This window comes from Pimephales promelas, chromosome 1 (assembly GCF_988280905.1).
Source record: "Pimephales promelas chromosome 1, fPimPro1.hap1.1, whole genome shotgun sequence".
NCBI lineage: Eukaryota > Metazoa > Chordata > Actinopteri > Cypriniformes > Leuciscidae > Pimephales > Pimephales promelas.
In genome coordinates this window covers 27,477,440-27,497,131 of record NC_142769.1, presented here as the reverse complement: position 1 = coordinate 27,497,131, position 19,692 = coordinate 27,477,440, and the positions used below count along the sequence as shown (strand labels likewise).

General features: G+C 39.0%; 1 protein-coding gene across 2 annotated transcripts in view; it reads left to right on the top strand.

Moving 5' to 3' along the window:
• Positions 1–19,295, top strand: part of adamts18 (ADAM metallopeptidase with thrombospondin type 1 motif, 18) — a 59,003-nt gene extending 39,708 nt beyond the window's left edge. For both annotated transcript variants that reach the window (XM_039693488.2, XM_039693489.2), the window contains 8 exons: positions 835–1,082; positions 5,282–5,402; positions 6,023–6,149; positions 13,992–14,196; positions 16,353–16,547; positions 16,998–17,246; positions 17,343–17,508; positions 18,955–19,295. In XM_039693488.2, the coding sequence (XP_039549422.2) occupies positions 835–1,082; positions 5,282–5,402; positions 6,023–6,149; positions 13,992–14,196; positions 16,353–16,547; positions 16,998–17,246; positions 17,343–17,508; positions 18,955–19,073 (1,430 nt within the window). In that variant the 3' untranslated portion in view covers positions 19,074–19,295. The remainder of the gene's footprint in view (positions 1–834; positions 1,083–5,281; positions 5,403–6,022; positions 6,150–13,991; positions 14,197–16,352; positions 16,548–16,997; positions 17,247–17,342; positions 17,509–18,954) is intronic.
• The last annotated feature ends 397 nt before the right edge of the window (positions 19,296–19,692 follow it).

Here is a 19,692-nt window from a genome sequence, read left to right as displayed (position 1 = left end):
ATCCCCACAAATTCATAAATTAAATGTACAGTTTACAAATCTGAGTGCATCATGGATTATGATCTCATAGGTATGGTTTATTATTCCATTGGCAAGATATGTCAAACCAAGAAAACAATTTAAGAATTTGCATTGAATTTGTTATAACACAGGGAAAAAGACATGGCCACGGATTTGCAGGTCTTGTATTTTTTGGTGATTTCCCTGGCTCCGTACTACTCCGTATACATACTACGTACCATAATACATATTTTTTAGGATTCTTTGATGAATAGAACATTCATAAGAACATAATGTATTTGAAATAAACATTATAAATGGCTTTACTATCATTATTGATCAATTCAATGCATCATTACTCAATAAAAGTATTAATTTCTTTAGTTAAAAAAATGAAATATTACTGACCCCAAACTTTTGAATGGTAGTGGTATGTGTGAAAGGGACAGTAAAGGGACTTCATTTTGGAGGACTGTAATAAGGTGGTACTTGATTGTTCTGATTTGATCAAAATAGTTTTAGAACTAGTGGCCTTGAATAAAATAAAATATGTTGATAATAAATGAAATAAAATACATTTATTCCAGTGTAGGCAAGTCTGTGAGCCACTTTAGAGCTCCTCTCCTCAGGCTTAACAGAAAAGGCCAATGCATTTTTTAGAGCACTTTACACAGCAAGAGCTCTGCAGTCTGGCACCTTTTCATTCTCTTCTGACTAAAGGAGATGATTATGCATCAGCTCAAAGACGCCCATTTTCTTTGGGCCTAAAAAATGCAGAAACTGTGAAAGTGAACAGACATGGCAAAGCTATTTCTCTTTTTTCTCTCTCTTCAGAGTATTACCCCATTGTGATGGTTCCTGCTGGAGCGAGGAGCATCAGGGTGCAGGAGATGGAGATCTCTACCAGCTACCTGGCCGTCCGCAGTCTGAAGCGTGGCACGTACTACCTGACGGGGGATTGGACGGTGGACTGGCCCGGCAGATTTCAGTTCGCCGGCACTACGTTCAACTATCAGCGCTCTTTCAACCGGCCTGAGACCTTGTACGCCACAGGCCCCACTAATGAGACCCTGCTCTTTGAAGTAAGTGACCCCCATCCCTGCCTGGCCTGACACCTGTTAGCGAATTAGCCATGACAGGGTCTTGGCAAGAGCACTGTGGCCATTCGGTCAGATGAAAACAAGGCTGAGGGACAGTGGGCGGGCAAGAGAGACGAGAAACAAATGAGGGAAAGATAGAGAGAGACAGAAGAGAAGGCACACAAATGAGTCAAACGGGCAGACTAACGCCTCTGTTTGGGATTAATTGCAGGCCAGAGCCGACATGGTCATTGTGACTTTCATCTTCAGTATGTGGAGATTCAAGATCAAACGGTGCGACATTGTGAATAGCACTAAGCTTTGGACTTGCTGCACTGTGTGCTCTTGCTAATGGGCACCTCTTACATGATGGCTGACGAGTGCGGGTTCAGATGTGTGCAGATGAGAAAGGGTGATAATTTGATTTCAGAAGAATCATTTAAACCTTTTTGCCATTGTGTCTTGCTGTAATAGATCAGTTCTGTGGGATATGTAATATTATGCTTGTTCTCGGCATTACATTACAGTTGTATACATTACAATTAGAAATGGATTTTGTTACCTCCACACCAAGAAGAAAATGTGAGGAAACAAGTTTTATGTAAAACAAGGGGAAACAACTTTGCTTACATCGAGTTTAAGGGAAAATTAAATGAGATCTTTGTAAGATTTCGTGTAGAAGACGTTTGTTATATCGAGATGTAGAGAAAATTAAGTTATGACCTTGACAACCCTAGGGAAAAATGCATACCAAAATGTATTTGAAATACTACAAGTATACTACAAAAACATTTACATATTTATTAACGTAATATAAATACCCTGCACTTTTACTTTTGGTATATTGAATTGATATACTGAAAGTCTACTAAATTGGAACTACTAATTTTGTACCTGATGCACTTTAGTTATTCAGAAATAGTGCTGAGGTCCAACCAAAGATATACCGGTAACACTTTACAATAAGGTTCATTAGTTAACTACATTAGTTAGGATGAACTTATAATGAACAGCACTTATACAGCATTTATTTAGGTTTTTTTTTTTCAATAGGGAACATACGACTAAAGAATAACACTGTAACACCAACACAATAAAATTCTGCTGAATATCTTCTGAAATATTTGTTGTAACCATCACTAAATGTTACATCACAGAACATGGTTGGATGTCTTTCTGTTGTTCACTTACAAGCTACAACAAATGCTGATACATTATTTACAGTATACATTAAGTGTTTGCAATTAAACGTCCACATTTCTTTTGTAACCAACACCTCAAAGTGTTGAAAATTTGGTCTTGATAGTACAGCAGGTTTTGTTGAGTAAGTGAGTTGTATAAAAGTTAAGCATGCTTCACTTAATACACTTTCATTTTGATCTTATTTTCTGGCCTTTGATCTGCACAGTACTAAACCTGTGTGTTACGTGCATGCAGCATTCCCCTTTATCCTACATGCCCTCTGTTCATTACATTTTCCCCAGGGTGGGCAGTGGCAGTAGAGGTCTGATTTGCAGATGAGTTGGCATTAATCTCTCTAAGTATGCTCTGTAATTTTAAAAAGAAGAGAAGGTTAGAGAGAGATTAAAAGATTAAGATTTCTGCAATTCAACTCAGTAGATCAGAGAGGCTTGGAGTTGTGATTCGAGGGAAGCAGCTGGTCAATTATGCGTGACTGGATCTCTCAGTCTACCCTTCTACTTCAGTTTCAAGACCCTTATTGAATGTCAAGGAAAAATTCACTTTAAAAAATGTGAATGTACACCTTGACTTGGTTCCAGAATTTGTAATCAGCTCAGCAAGGTGGATTGAGAGGCACTAGACAAGACATATCAAAACGTTCCCTTCAAACTTCTGATTTAAACACCCGTTTCATTTTCATTCAGGTATTAACATTCTTGTAGCATTCCTGTAGCAAGCATACCTTGTAGCAAACCCAGACTGAACAGAAGAAATTCCCCAGAGAAGATTTCCACATCAAAAAAGGTGGAACCCCAGAGCACATATACCTATTACGTAATCACCATGCACCAACCGTAGTTTGAAGGTGTTTAGCAGCTGGAGCAATCTTTTCCGGAAGGTTCAGCATGTTTCAAACACTCAAAAACAAACTCCAAACGAACTTGAACTAATTGTGGTCTGATTTTGTTCATTTTTCTTGAAGTATATCGGGATCTTTAGATATGTTATCCATGCTCCCATTCATCAGTCTTTCATCCACTCTTTTTTCTTTATGATGGGAGAAACTTCTACACTTCTAGCCAGGGCACAGATGGATGTTTGTGTAGTAACCCTATACTGGGAGTGCTTGATAATGAACCTATCCTAGCGGTCCTGTTCAACAGAGTTCAGTAATTGCCCCAGATTTTCTAATTGCCCCATTATTTAGAATGACTAGGGTGAAAGATAGTAAGGGGATGTCTAGTGCGAGAATGGGGACAGAAGCTTGCCATTTAGCTTATATTGCAATATAAGACAATATAAGACACATGTAAGCAGTATTTGGATAGGGAATGATGTTTGCATGTTGAGTTGATAATCAGAATTGTGATTCATGTTGCATATGTTAAGACTGAAATTCTAGACTTCCTATATCAGAGCACAGACATAGTGCAATAGACTCATGTGGGTCTTGACCCTGGACCAGAAGAGGTAGAGTTTCTCCATGTGTTGCATCCATAGTCAGATGGCTAGCCGGATCACAGATGGATCAGAGACCTCCTCCTGAGAATAGCTGGAATAGCTGCTCTGTGTTCAGTGCCAACTGTAAATCTGGACCTAGCGTGCATGGCCTCATGGATCACTTCCAGGACAATAGATTCAGCCTGGATGCTCGGAAAGAAAGTGAGCCAAAAAGTTTGCTAACTTGCCACTGTCTTTCAATATGCTTGTTTCGCTTCCTCTGGAAATCCTCATTCAAACACCACCTTTGTTTGATTCACACAGTGCCTTCTGATGTTCTGTTGATAGACTCTTTGCCCCTCTACTACATGTCTTTGCATCTCATTGAACTAAAAACATGAATGCACACAAGCTCATGCCTCTCTATCCTTAATCTAAAACATAGTCATGACACGAAACTGAACCCCATTTTGGCTTGAAAAAGAAATTTGATAGTTTGAGCTAACCTGTTAATCTGGCAGAGCATTGAGGCTGGGGGAAGAGTACTTAATGTGTTTATTGTGACTGACTTAAGGATAATCTTCCCACATCAGCAGCAGCCTGCCACACTCTTCCTGTTCAAAACAGTAACTCACCGAGGGCAAATCCACAGTAATTAGAGGTTGGGTGGCATCTGCCTAATCCACTACTTCAGTTTTCACTCTTACTTACGATAAATTTGGGCTGCCTTGCAATTACTGTTGGCTTGTGTAAACACTGCTGTAACACTTCAGTGAGTGCAATGACCCTTAGTATTCAAACCCTGTTTAGCTGCTTTGTTTGTACATTCTACATATAATTTGGTGGTTTACCAGTTCCAGTGAATTTAGTGTCATTGCATTTTTTTTTATTACAAATAGTCTGAGGAAAATCCCCATGTGGCAAAGCCTAAGTAAAAGAAAAAAACAAAGCTCCTCTTCTTGTCTGAGGACTTTTCCACTCCATTAGAGTTATCCTCAGGCTGTCGTCACTGGCCCTGGGCATAGCTTTAGCGAGAAACCTGCTGAACTTCCTCTGTGGTCTCTCACATGAATGACTGTAAGATCTTCTCCAAGAACAGCCACCAAACTGCAGCATACAGGCCTAATGAAACATTAACTTTGATGTAAATCTTCCTGGGAAGTTAAGTCTCATTGTACACCACTATATGAAAAAAAGTATTCAGATTCACCCAACCCACAGTTCGGTCCACTTATGCCGTTTTCCAAGCTGACAAGCTTCAGTTCAAACACATAGACAATCTAATTTAAACATCCCTCCAGTGCAACATCACTAGTAACACTGTGGTGTCGTCTCTCAGTCCCAATGGAGCCATAGCCTCAAAAAAGCACCAGACACTCTGGCACCTTCTCCCTTGCTGAAATACGAGGACATTGACAAGACATTCAGAAACAAGTTCAATCTCAGTTTGACAGAAGCGATAATTTAAGTGTTGAAAATGTTATGAAAATGACTGAACTCAGTGAACAGTAGTGTGCACTTGGATAGACAGAAACCTGTCACTGGATTATAACTGACCAATGATCATCTCTCCTCCACAGATTCTTCTTCAGGGTAAAAATCCTGGTGTATCATGGGAGTATACTTTACCCCATCCAGAGAAGAAGCACAACTACACCTGGTCTGTGGTGCGCTCTGACTGCTCAGCGCCTTGTGCTGGTGGTGAGTCGGTGCCAAATGTAATTTGCATGTTTGTTTCGTTGACACAAGTGTGAGAGAGTGGAGAGTTTTTGTGCTTGTGTGTTGTTGAGAAAGGAAGTGTATGAGTGTGTTTGTCCAGGTCCATAAAATACACCTTTGTGAGTAGGACAGAAAGACAAAAGTCTGGCCCTCCTTCCCTTCAGACCCCTCAATCTCATTGGCTCATCTCTGTGGTAGTGGCTCCTCCATTCACAGTCAGTTTTCTCTGAGTGTTGGTGGCAGACAGACAGCACTATGACATGCCCAGAGCACAGATCTCTATCTGCGCTCTCACACAGTTTCATTCATGCTTTTCTTTAGAGCAGATCTCTGGGCAGCCCCTCCTGGCCTCTCACACTGACAGAGGCCCAGCTTTGTTTGCCTCAACAGAAGCCACACTACAGTACTGCCATTCATCCTGAGCTTCCATAATCCCCAGAAAGACCATTCATGGACAGTGTGCTCAAAGCTTACCTTTTCAAAAGTTTGCTCTGATGATGCATTTGTTTATCTGAGATGGATCTCTACAACATATCCAAAGAGAGTAGATGCAAAGTGTTTGTACTCATCCGCCATCCCATCTGTTTCTAACTCTTTCTCAGGTCGGGTCTCGACGAAAGCCCTTTGTCTGCAGGATCAAAACACGCAGGTCAACTCTTCGCTCTGCAACCCTCAGACCAGACCTGTGGTTGGTTCTCACCTGTGTAACACACAGCCCTGTCCTGCCTAGTAAGAGTCTATCTCTCTCTCTCTCTCTCTCTCTCTCTCTCTCTCTCTCTCTCTCTCTCTCTCTCTCTCTCTCTCTCTCTCTCTCTCTCTCTCTCTCTCTCTCTCTCTCTCTCTCTCTCTCTCTCTCTCTCTCTCTCTCTCTCTCTCTCTCTCTCTCTCTCTCTCTCTCTCTCTCTCTCTCTCTCTCTCTCTCTGTGTGTGTGTGTGTGTGTGTTGTGTCTGGCTTTCCTATGCCATACTTGCTTGAGATTTGGCCATCTTTTAGTTCATGCACTAAAATTAGAATTGAATTGATCGCACAGCGGTAGTTAAAGTGCAATTCTCAAACTTCAGAATTACAATTCATAGAAATTTCCAGAAATGCAATTTTGGTGTGGAAGTGTTTGTCCATTAAATAAAGGTCAATGTATTCAATATAAATAAATAATAAAACAAGACATCTTAAAGTTTTTGGGACCCTAGTGAAAAATAAATATACCAAAATGTATTTACAATACATTTATTTATTACATTTACATTTATTACATGTATTTGAAATACATTTATTTTATGCTAAGTATACTGCAAATACATTTACATATTTATGGTCTTCATATAAAATATTCTGAAACTGTTCTTTTGGTATACTGAATTGGTATAGAACTAATTTTCTACCTAATTGACTTTAGTTATCAGGAAGTAGTGCTGATATACTTAAGTATATTTGATTGTGCTAAAGTGAGTATAAATACAAGTATATATTTTATACAGAGATACTAATCGTGATATTAAAACACATTTTAGGCTTAATATTAAGAAATGTGTTTGTTGTATTCTTAGTATTAAACAGATAGATTAAAATAGATTTTGGTGTAATTTTTTTCACTAGAGTATGTAATGGAATTACAGTTTAGAAAAAGATCAATTACATGCATTAAAAAAAGTTACGGGGAATTTTTATTTAATCTAAAATAAGTTTTTTTTTAAAGTTTAGTTGTTTCAATTAAATTTAAATTCGACACCATGTTTGCTACCTCCATTCAAATAAAACATTTAAATGGAATTTTAAAAGCATTCTTAGTTCAATTCTCAGTGGTGTTCAACCATGCTCTCCAGCATTATTGATGGACACGGTGCCCTCGTATGTCTGTCTGAAATCAGCTGTGGTATAGCTTCAGCTTGAGCAGAACCCGACTTGTCTCTGAAAAGTCACGTTCTCTCTCGGGTTCTCCTCTCTGTTTTATTCCTTAAAGAAAACAGGATTAACATAGCCTCCAGACATGGACTGACTGCTCCCTCACAGTCCAAACTCCAGCTCCAAGCCACAGCCTGCCACACACGCACCTCTTAAATTATACAAACACAAACCCACATACACACATACGCAAACCAGCTTTCTCAATAAGGCATATATTCACACAAATTCTAGTCTCGCGTTCTGTCTTGTCTTTTTGTTGACTACAGTGAATTAATACTCAAATATTCCAAGAATGGGTGTCATATTTATGGAAGACTCCCACTTTATTTACAATGAGAGTTATGATTGAAAAGGGTGATGTTATATTTGGAAATGAGTAGGATAAATGGGAAAAAAGTCACTTAAGAAAAGACACGCTTAAAGACATTTTTAATAGAAAAAGAGAAAGAAAAATGGGGACTGTCTCACTAGGGACCCTGGGAAAACATTCTCAGCCTATAGGTGTCAGAAACCTTCTGTGGGCTTTGGAGACTATGAAAGGAGCTGCTCAAAACAGCCTTTCTCTGGGTGTCTCAATCTGCCGGTCTATCTTCCTTTTGAGATTCCTGCTACTATTCTCAAAAGAGCAACTCTCAACTCGACTTGATTTACTGATCTCTTGCCTTACAGAGGAATCTACATACCCAGCATCCTTCACTTGCAAGGGTGAAAGGCATTGACACACCATTTTGGCACTCAGATAACAAATCACTCCTCCTGGCTTTCCTCCCTCCCTCCATCCTTCTCACTCTCTTTCTCTCTGGCCTTACATCGTGTGAAATGTTGGCTGCGACCTATTATAATGTGCAGGCCATGGCGAGGCGATGCTAAAAGGGGAAATCAAGACCATATGATTGTTTCCTTACAGCAACAAGCTCTAACCAATTTGGCTTGTCCCATTCAAAGCCTGACAAATAGTCCAATAACAGTGTAATTGAAAACAACGGCAGGGTTGACGGGAGAGCAGCGTGTCTGCGGCGGTGCTGGATTTGTGGAAACAGCCTGCACGGATTCCCATCACTCACCACCAATGTCTGCCTGTAACCCTATGACACTTTAACTTGGTGAGCAGAGGTACTTTGATTACCGGTAGAGATTACCAGTGATGCAAGACTCCTTCAGTTGGCATCACACCTCAATGACATCACCATTTTGTGGGTAACACAATGAGATAGTTACAGGGATAAGAGATAGTTTCTCCAAGTATGAAAATCCTGTCTTCGTTTATTCTGCCTCATGCAGTTTTTAAACCTGTATTACGTTTTTCTTGTGTAGAACACAAAAGAAGATATTTTGAAAATGTCTCTGTGATTTTTTTTTTAATCCGTACAATGAAAGTCAGTGAGGTCTAGTATTGTTTTGGACCACATTTACTTTAATATAAAATATCCAATTTTGTGTTCTGCAGAAGAAATAAAGTAATACAGGTTTGGAACAACAAGAGGGTGAGAAATTGATATCAGAATTTTAAAGCTTTTTAAATGAAGGCACAATGGGGCATTATGTTAAATCTTAAATGGCCTCATGCTTTTTCTTTTCTCTTCATGAGATTCCCACTATTCAAGATTTTTTTTACTCTGCGTCTAGGTTATACTATAAGGGTGTTTATTGTTCAGACAGACAGGTCCTAAATCCCACAGTTACTAATGACCTCCCCCACTGTATGCCGAGCAGAGTCTGTTTCCCTCCATCACGGCCTTAGGATATCGACTTTAGACTCCCGAAACATTATTTGTATGAGGCATTATGTACTTTGATTTATGACTGACGAAAAGATGAAAACTAAAAACAGGCTGCAGGAAAGGGAAAATAAATAGACCTTTGAAAACACTTCCAGAAAAAGTATGGGCACACATTCAAAACAGGAGAAAAAGACAGAAGCTTCTGCTTATCTTTCCAGCAAATATCTTTAGTGTCGACAGGTTTTCCCATGTTTTATTATGGAGCAAGAGTGACGGCATCCCTGTGGGGATTGAGCGAATCTAGCCAATCAGGAATCGAGCGCTAATCTCCAGACTATGGCCTACAGGACTCAGTCTGACAACATGCTCCCAGCTGCAAATGCTGCCCTGCTGCTTCTGTGAAGCGAGGAGCACGGTGACTTCAAACATGGGTCGGGCCCATAAGCGGCTAGTTTCATTTGTCCCATAAAATGTCATGAAAAGATTAATGCACATGCCTAAAGACTTTTGCAGTGCTTTTCTTTCAGTTTCTTAGCTGTGTTGCACGGTTATATGTTTGCTTTTGTCTTCGACTGACACTCTTCAGGCCTTTACATTGAAGATTTTTTATTAAGAAGAAATGCTGTTCTATTCAACAAACAATCTTTCACGGTTTCCACAAAATGTTTCTTGAGCAGCAAATCATATTAAAATGATTTCTGAAGGATAACACTGAAGTTTAGGAATAAATTACATTTTAAAACATATTCACATAAAGTTATTTTAAATTATACAATACTAGGTAAATTGTAATAATACTACACAACACAACACATGTTTCAAGTGGTTTCTCCAAATTCATGAAAATGCAACTTTTAATGACTTGCAGTCTCAAAATTATTTAAAGGGGTCATGAACTGGCTTTTTAAATTTTATTATATTGTTGTCTGAAGTCAACTTATGACGTTCGCTTGGTTTTTGCATTCAAAAACATAAAAATGAATAAGTAATAGGTTATTTTGTACCCAAGTTTTGAGCCTACCTGAAAAATGCTCGGTTTTTATGGGCATCTCGCACTGAAGACTTGGAAGTAAACAGTGGAGAACAGTTTTGCATATTATAATGAGTTTCAACTTACCTCGTCAATGCACTAGGGGGAAATTGTTTTAAAAACGTCCAATGTTGTAAAATGGCAACCGGAATGATTTGTCCCAGAGTCCGTGTGTTGCACAAATCCTGTCAGGTCCAATATAGACGGCACAGCACCGTTCTTTATTCTTAATCGGTCAGCAAATCCAGTCTTGTTTACAAAACAATCCTCAGTGAAATGAAGCGAACAGACGGACAATGTTTTATCTCATCAGCTGGAAAGTCATTAAAAATAAAGTTTATCCATTCAGTCCTATTGGAATTCAGAGGAAACTTACGCAGTGACTGTCTTCTTCCACAACCAGACACTGCACAATATTCTGTAATGCTCGTTAGATCGATCCGGTTTGTCATCACGAGGTAGGCATCTATGTTATTTAGCTATGAGTGTAATGCGCGAGTCGGTGGGCGGGGCTAAACCGGCCGTGTTGAAATAAGCGTTGATCTTCTTCTGCGGGGGTGGTGTTTAATTCTTTTTGACGTCATAGTTCCCCACTTTTAAAAACGAGTCGTTTGCTGAGGCTGGGGTCAATAAAAGCTTTTATTGGGCTAACAAGGACGTTTTCAGTTCAGGAACTTACAGGATATTCTTATAATATGATAACCTCTTAGATGTCAAAATCTCAAGGAAAATTTGATTTCTCAGTTCATCACCCCTTTAACCCCGCTTAATAGGATACCTCACAACAGCACAAATCTGCAAAACAGGTGTCTCAAGCACACCTAATCAAAGGCTTCATTAGTTGCACCAGGTTTGCTTGACCTACATACACTGTTGAGAGTAGTAGTTCACAAGTTCATAGTTCACAAGTTCAAAGTTAAAAGAACAGTGGTTACACTACCTAAATGAGGCAGAAAAAAGGAAGCTATCAATGGCTGCATCCAGTTTTCTGAGCAGATTCAGAAAAAAACATTGAATGACTGCAAAAGACATACAGCAAGGCTTGGTGTCAACAGTGACACTGAGGTTTCAGCTTGCACTGGCTCTAACTAAACGCATGCAACTGCAAGACATACACTACTACTGACCCAAAAGCACAAGAAAAATACTCAAAATCATATAAATAAGCCACAGAAGTTTTGGGATTCTGTTCTGTGAAGCGATGAAACCAAACTGGAACTTTTCGGCCCTATGAATCAGCGGTATATCTGAAAGAAGCTGAATGAATCATATGCTGAAAAACCCTCAGTCTACAGTTAAGCATGGTGGTGATTCTCTGTGACTGCTTTGCATCCTCTGGAACTGGAAACCTGCAGCATGTGGAAGGCAAGATGGATTCATTGAAGTTTTAGGAGAAAATATCATGGTATCAGTGAGGAAGTTGAAGATTGGACGACATTGGAACTTCCAACGGGACAATGATCCCAAGCATACCTCAAACTCCACTTGGTTGCAGAAGAAGTCCTGGAAGATTCTACAGTGGCCATCACAGTCACCTGACTTAGACCCTAGAAAATCTCTGGTGGGATTTGAAGAGGGCAGTTGCATGCGAGAATATTACTGAACTGGAGGCCATTGCTCATGAGGAACGGGCTAAGATTCCTCAGAAACTGGTGTCTGGTTATACATCTTATTTGCAGCAGGTCATAACAGCGAAATTGTGTTCTACTAAGTATTAAAGATGCTTGCCATGAAGGGGTTGAATAATTTTGAGACTGCATTAAAAGTCATTAAAAGTTGCATTTTCAGTTGAATTTGGGGAAACCACTTTTTGGGGAAACATTTTTGTTGAGCTATTTGCTTGATTTGTTCATTGCAAACAGCTAAAAATCTGTACATTTTGCCAATAAACCTGCTTTGCAATAGGGGTTGACAATTACAACATGATCACTGAAAAAAACAAAACAAAACAAAAACAAAGACTACTGTAATGAATAACAGTAAAGACAAATTCCTATATAATACAACTAAACATACCTAAAGTTTTTAACGCACAAGCTTTAGTTTGTTTAAAGTGATATTTTTAGCGAAGGAATTCAAAGTCGCGTGGGTTTAGGAAAATACATGGTTCTCTTAGAGCTCTTAAACTGACAAATGCTTCCAAACCAAAGGAATTTCACAGAGAATGCTAAAAAGTGATTTTGAATAAGTATGAATTATGGGTGCATCGTTTTGGGCAGACATGGAGAAAACGCCAGCAAAATCAGACTGTATCCGGAAATGTGAAGCAGTCCACTGTATTGTCCCCAAAGATATGTCTCCTTTAATTGTATGGTTTGAAATATGCAAGTTATTGAAAGATTCCAGAAATACAGGATTAAAACAAGAGCCAGCAGCGGTTTGCAGTGAGGCACGGCATGCCAGCTCTTTGACCAATGACACATTGTCATTTATGTGGCGAGGAGAGCACGAGGGGGAGTGAGAAGGCATATTGTGCTGTGGATCGTGTTTCTTCCCTCATTTAAAATAGCAGTTTAACCATCTCCCTCCAATTTGTCAGATGGCTGGAGAGAAAATTAAAGGATTTTTCTCAGCTCCGTGGCTCAGGTCTGTGTGAGTGGTTGGGTGGAACCGGGTCTTCTAAGAACTCGACCCGGGGCGTCTGTCCGGTGTTGCGGCCACGGCTCTTGTCATAGCTGTCATTTGCTCTAATCTCTCCCTGGCCTGCCCAGCTCTATTTTAAAAGCCTCTTTTCATCCACAGCCAAGAGAAGCAAGGACAGAGTTGCAATCTGAGCACTGGAAGAGAGCTGTTGTGGCATCAGTGTAACCAGTATTTTGTCATGTCATATTCTTTAAGTGAATTTCAGTTCACAATTTTATCTAATAGAAAAGTGCAAAATGAAATATACACATTTTACACATTTTAGTCACATTTATTTTATGTTGTTGGAAGAATTTAAAACTTTTGTTCAGGAAAGGATGCATTAAATTAAACAAAAGTGACAGTAAAGGCACCGATTTTGTAAAAGATTTCTATTTCAAATAAATGCTGTTCTTTTGAATTTTCTGTTTATCAGCAGAACTGTTTTTCAAAATTGTTATAAGAAATGTTTCTTGAGCTGCAAATCAGCATATTCGAATAATTTAGGATAATGTGACACTGAAGACTGGAGTGATGCTTCAACCCGTGTCAGTATTTATTAAAAACGTTAACAATGTCCTTGTTCTGTAAACCTGAACTGAAATAGCCTAACTTTGAGTACATAACTGAAGTTTTATTAATTTTCCGTGTTTTAGTGTGCTACGGAAAAAGTGCATTCACAATGTGACTTGCACATTCAGACTAGAGCTTTTCCTTTTTTTATGTATTTATTTATTTACGAATGATTGGCCATAGGAGGGCACTATTGCATTATCACAAAAGTGCCAAAAAGCAAGCACATTTGACATATTGAGGATTCAGAAAGAAGCCATTGATTAATTCCAGCTTTTGTTCATCATATTTCTGCAATGAAACGGATTAATCTATTACAGAACCTTGGAATGTCTCATTTACTTGCCAGATCTGTATTTTGAAATATTTTGTCATGTAAAAATTTCATAAATTAGAAGGAGGTGTGCATCCATTGATAATGTTTAAACTCTTAAGCTGGAAATGTGATTTGTGGTGTATATGCCCATGTGAGCCCAGACAGATGTAGGCCCTATGCGGTTTTTTATTAGTCTTTCCATCATGTCGTTTACAGAGTAATCAGATCATAATCTAAACAAAATCTACCTAATGTGATGATCATTAATGAAACCCTTGTGTTTGTCTAAGTGTGTCAAGTATTTGTGCCATATGGATGTAAAGTGTCCTCTTCCATGTTAAAATATGTTGAAATGTTCGAACATAAGGCTCACATCTGAAGGTCAATTTGTTTGTCTTGACAGTTGGACGACAGGCAAATGGGGAGTGTGCAGTACAACATGTGGAGGCGGGCAGCAAACACGAAACATCCGTTGCATGAGGAAGGTGACATACCAGCGTGAGGAGGTGACGGCTCACTCCTTATGTCCAGTAATGGCTCCGGCTCAACTACAGCCCTGCAACACACAGGCATGTCCTCCAGAATGGAGCACTGGTTCCTGGTCACAGGTATGTTTACATGCACATGCGACCTACATAATAGGATGTCATCATGGGGTGTAAAAAGACAAAGATTTAACATTTTAAGATTTTTTACCAGCAAAATAAATAAATACATTTTTTACTTTAAAGGGTAACTAAACCCCTGGTCAGAGCCTGACTCCACCCACTGGCAATATTTGAAAATGCTGAAAAAGTGGGCAGATCCCAGCGGAGATAGACGGGACAAAATAGATGCTAAGATGTTTTCAATACTCACAATTCCAATTCCTGACTCCCTACCGTGGTTTTGACGACGCAAGATGGTTTTTATACTGCCAAGGGTGTAGCTCGAGTGCTGAAACCTGCGTACGTCACGAAGTGCGGAACATCCAATAGGAAAAATCAACTGCAGTAGCCACTGTTCAACCTGAAGAGGGCAGCACTAAGACGTTTTTTTACACCATATATTGTAAAAATAGAACACTTTATAAACAAATGTCAAAAAAGTTACTCGAATCAATGACTGGTATTAATAAAGATCCATTCTTACAGATCATTAACTAAAAAAAGTTGGTTTAGTGTTTAGTTACTCTTTAAATGTACTGTTAAAAAGTTTGGAGACCGATTGAAAAGAAAGAACTTAATCGTTTTATTGAGCAGAGATGCATTAAATCGATCAGAAGTGACAGAATCAAAATCTTTTGTGACATGCAGTAAATGTGTTTACTTTTTCTAAAAAGTACTGTCCGTTTTAACTGTCTATTCATCAAAGAATCCTGAAAAAAAGGGAAAAAAAGTATCAAGCAGCTCAGCCTCTCAAGCTCAAGGTTTCAACGTAAGAAATGTTTCCAAATCAGACCATCACATCGGATCATGTGATGCTGAAGATGTAGCTTTGCATCACAGGAATGAATAACATTTGAAAATATATTAAAATAGAAAATAAATATTTTAAATGGTAATATTTCACAATATTACCATTTTTACTGTATTCGTGATCAAATAAATGTCAAAATCCCTAACTAACAAAAGTCAGATCCCGACATTAGTAGTGCATTGTTATGATGTTCTGCGGTTAGTCTTGCCTTAAAACATTCCACCCTGTTAGATAAAGTTTATGATTTAACATGAATCATAAAATCACAAATTAAAGAAATTAGTGTTATATTACATTTTTTAAAAATGGTTATAAAATATTACAATTAACTTCACGTCTTTTGTACAATACACCTCATGTAATCTTACTCTTATTTCATCCATGAAGCTAACAATGGGCAATTTTAGCTCTTTAATTTGATCCTGTTCATTTTCTTACCTTTGTGTAAGCAATCAAGTTCATTTTTTATAAAGGTTAGTTGTTTGAGCTTAACCAGAACATGTCTCTGAAATTATGCTACACCTTTTTATAGAAATACGTACCTAAATTGCAACACAAGGGTATTCAGTTTTAAAAAAAGGGCTAAAAAAAAAGTACACAGCAATGACCCAAATATGAGGTGAAGATTTGAGATGCCCTAAACGATATATCACATCAGTACTGCAACACTACTGCCCCCTGCTGTTATTGCACATGTAGCACATACCTCTCACTGTTGCATTGCTTACATTAAGAATCAATTCTGGACTTAAGAAATGACCATGCAGATTACATCTCTGAAACTTTAGTGATGCTTGGAAGTGTTTCTTTAGATAAACGAGTACTTTAAACACAGTATATTTTTTAATATCTTTTCTTCTTGTTGTTTTTTTGCCTGTGTGTGTATATTTGCTATAATACATGTGTGTACTCCGAACTTGATCTTCCCGTTTACGCACACACAAGCCACAGAGAATGTTGAAACGCATCCCCTTTTTCATTTCGTCATTTTCAGCAATGTTGAATTCTTTAACCTTTTTTTTTTCAGTCTAATCTTGCTCAACATGTTAAATCATAAATCCGTGTTTTGAATAAACAGTTTGAGATCTTTGAGAAGTTTTTGCAGTAGTAGTTGATATTGACTAAATTCCCTCTAAAGGTCAGAATGAGTTCACACCGCCTGTCTCAAGAGTTCATTTCAACTCTTGTTTGAGGTGAACTGCTTGCCACTGTGACCTTTACAATGTTTAAACTAACATCACTCAAAGACCACATGAGGGTAACTCTCTCTCTCTCTGTTTATCTTTCCTTCTTTCATTCTCTCTAGTGCTCTAAGACCTGTGGGCGAGGGTTGAAGAAGCGCAGTGTTTTCTGCAGGAGCACTGATCCAGGTGCCAGGGCTGTGGTGGTGCCTGACAGCATGTGTAAATTACACCTGAAGCCCAAAGCCCAAGAGACCTGTGTGCTGAGCCGCTGCCCCAAGAATGAGCGTCTGCAGTGGATAACTACCGCCTGGGGAGAGGTAAGGCCCCTCATAGGAATACCAAAGGTTACGTAGAAGCGCTCACACAAACGGTTCATATGTAGAATGAGCAAATATTCACCAGATACATCAGAACATGGCTTTTCTGTTTCAAAACGCTCTCCGTTCGCACTAGCATTTTCAAGCAGTTTACAAAAGTTGCTTGTACACACTGAAACGGATTTACTGTTTACCAAATATCCCACCACTTACTGGTGTGTCCAGGTCACACTCAATCGACATAATGGGTTACATGTATGCTTAAAAACACAATCCCTCATGTTTTGACGCTTTTATCTTTGCAGGCATGTAATATGAAGATTGTTCAAAGTAGCATTTATTTTAAGCAACAATGTGGAAATGAATGGCACATAGATATCCATGTGTACAACATGAGTCGTTTGTATGTGTATATACCCTATTATCTGATTGTCTGGTTGTTTCACGCAGTGTTCGGCATCCTGTGGAGCAGGAGTAAGGAGAAGAGAGCTGCATTGTGGAGAGAAAGACTCCCAAGGAGGCTACACTGAGTACCCTTCAAGGAGGTGCAGGAACCTACATAAGCCCCAAGCAGACCTCAAGCAAGCTTGTAATAACGGCCCCTGCCCAGAGCCCCCGCCACCCCAGCTCCTTCAACCTAGCCCAGACTGGGGTGGCACTTCTGTGACTCTGGGCTGGTATTCCTCTCCTTGGCTGCAGGTATGCACAACTAGCTCTGTATAACCAATCAGGAATCTGTTCCATTGCTATTCTGCCAGACCTCTAAGCTTCCTGTCCTGTTCATGTGTCTTTCAGTGCACAGTGTCCTGTGGTGGTGGGGTGCAGACACGGAGCGTTCAGTGTCTGAGACATGGGCGTCCGTCAGTGGGCTGTTTACCCCATCTGAGACCCGTAAGCTCACGGGCCTGCAATACATACTTCTGTCCTGGTCCTGTCCCACCTCTCTCACCCACACATAAAGGTACAAGCTGGTTGGCCTTTAAATGTACATTTATTCATTTAGAAGGCACTTAACGCACTACCGTTCAAAAGTTTGAGATCAGTAAGACTTTTTTAAAGACTTTTTTTATTCAGCAAGGATGCATTAAATTTATCAGATTTGACAAAAAGACATTTATCATGTTATAGAAGATTTCTATTTCAAATCATAGACTGGACTTTTTTATTCATCAAAGAATCCGGAAAGAAATTTCAGCAGCACAATTTTTTTCAACATTGATAAAAAATATAAGAAATGCTACTTGAGCAGTAAATCAGCATATTATAATGATTCCTAAAGGATCATGTGACACTGAAGACTGGAGTAATGGTGCTGAAAATTCAGCTTTGCCATAATGGGAAAAGATAAAATATATTCAAATAGAAAAATGCATTTTAGCATTTACAAGAGCCTTGATAGGGCTTGTGCTGCAGATTGAAATAAAAACAGCATCATGACCAGACTGTTTACACAATGTGAAGTGAAATTAGTTAATCTACTCCCATTGTTAGTTCCCTTCCTTCCTTGGCGTTTAAGAATAGTACACACCCAGGAAATTGATTTCCACGACATTCATTTGATGCAACCACAGAACACACATGGAGGTTCTCACCTTCGGTTGCCACCTTGAACACCACCCCAACTTTTAGCACAAATGTTATCTCACTTAACAGTATCTCACTTGCCTGAGTGGACGTACTTCTGAATTTATGAACGCTCATATCTTGTTCTGTAGCTCAACTGGCAGAGCGTGATGTTAGTAATGTCATGGGTTGGATTCACAGGAAACATATACTGATAAAATGTGTACCATGAATTTACTTTACATTGCTTTGGATTAAGCATCTGCCAGATGCATGTATATTTTCCATAGTGTTAAGTTTCATTGTTGCCTTGATTACATATGTATCATAATCAATTATGAAGCTTCATAAACATCACTGGTGTTTACAATTTTTCATTATATAGAGGTAAAAACAGTGCGCTCTTTACTTTTTGATTTAAGACCACATAGTAGGTCAAATGACATTGTGCTCCACTATTTAACAATAGGAAACTGACATTGTGTGATAAAACAATATAATTTAAATTAATAAATCATAATAATTGTTATGTTTAAATATAATTAGAATGTAGAAATCATCTCTTTCTCTGGTAGTACAAGGCACATACGACAGAGACATAAGTGTGTGTGTGTGTGCCTGTATAATTGTTTATTCTCATGGGAAAACTGAGCGAGGCCCTTCAGAGAGCAGGTCAGGTCCTTATCAGTATGCTGGTGCAGTGATTCCAAGTGGTTTGCAACATCGCCACAATGTATCTATTCAAAGTAAACAGTACTTACAAAAACACTGAGTGTTTGTGTGCGCACTGTTGTTTTTAAGGTTCAAAATAAATAATAGTCATTATGTGTTTTCCCATTAACAGAAGGCCAGCCTTGCATCGACTTCTTCAGCTGGTGTCATCTGGTGCCTCAGCACGGTGTTTGTAATCACAAATTCTACGGTCAACAATGCTGCAAGTCCTGCTCTGCCAAAAGACAGTGAATCAGAAGATCTTCACATCCCACAAGCCTCCTCACTGATAAATCATTGTGATAAAGATGACCACTATGGACAAAGTTATTATTTGCGAGATGTGGCAGAGAAAGAGGCATTCCAGTGGACCTTCTCTTGGACTGATGAGAGATAATGAGAGCTTGGTATCCGAGGAACTTGAGAAACTCTGTGCATTGATGGTGTATCAAATCTAGAATTGTGACTCTTCAATTACCAATCTGCAGAACATTTATTTTGTAAATATATCTGTCTGTTCTCTCATGATTGAAGATGTGACAATTGGTTAAAGCCATTAAGAGACTTCCATCATCAGTTGATTTATATGCTACATTGAAGAGCACCAAATGAGCACTGGAGTGGTTAATGTGCACACCTGAAGTACTCTATTATTTGTGTTTGCTCTTTGAGCTCCAGTCAAACCCATAACCAGAAGATCTGGTCAGAAGTGAGACTACATCTCTACAGTGTTTTTGTGTTCCACTGCACTGCTTTTTAGTAGTTTTTCTATGCATGCACGTACTGGATGAACATCTTTGTCTCGTTTTTTCCCGTCTCACACATTAGCGCTTCGTTTTTAGAGAAATTCAACATTTTACGCACAGCAGAA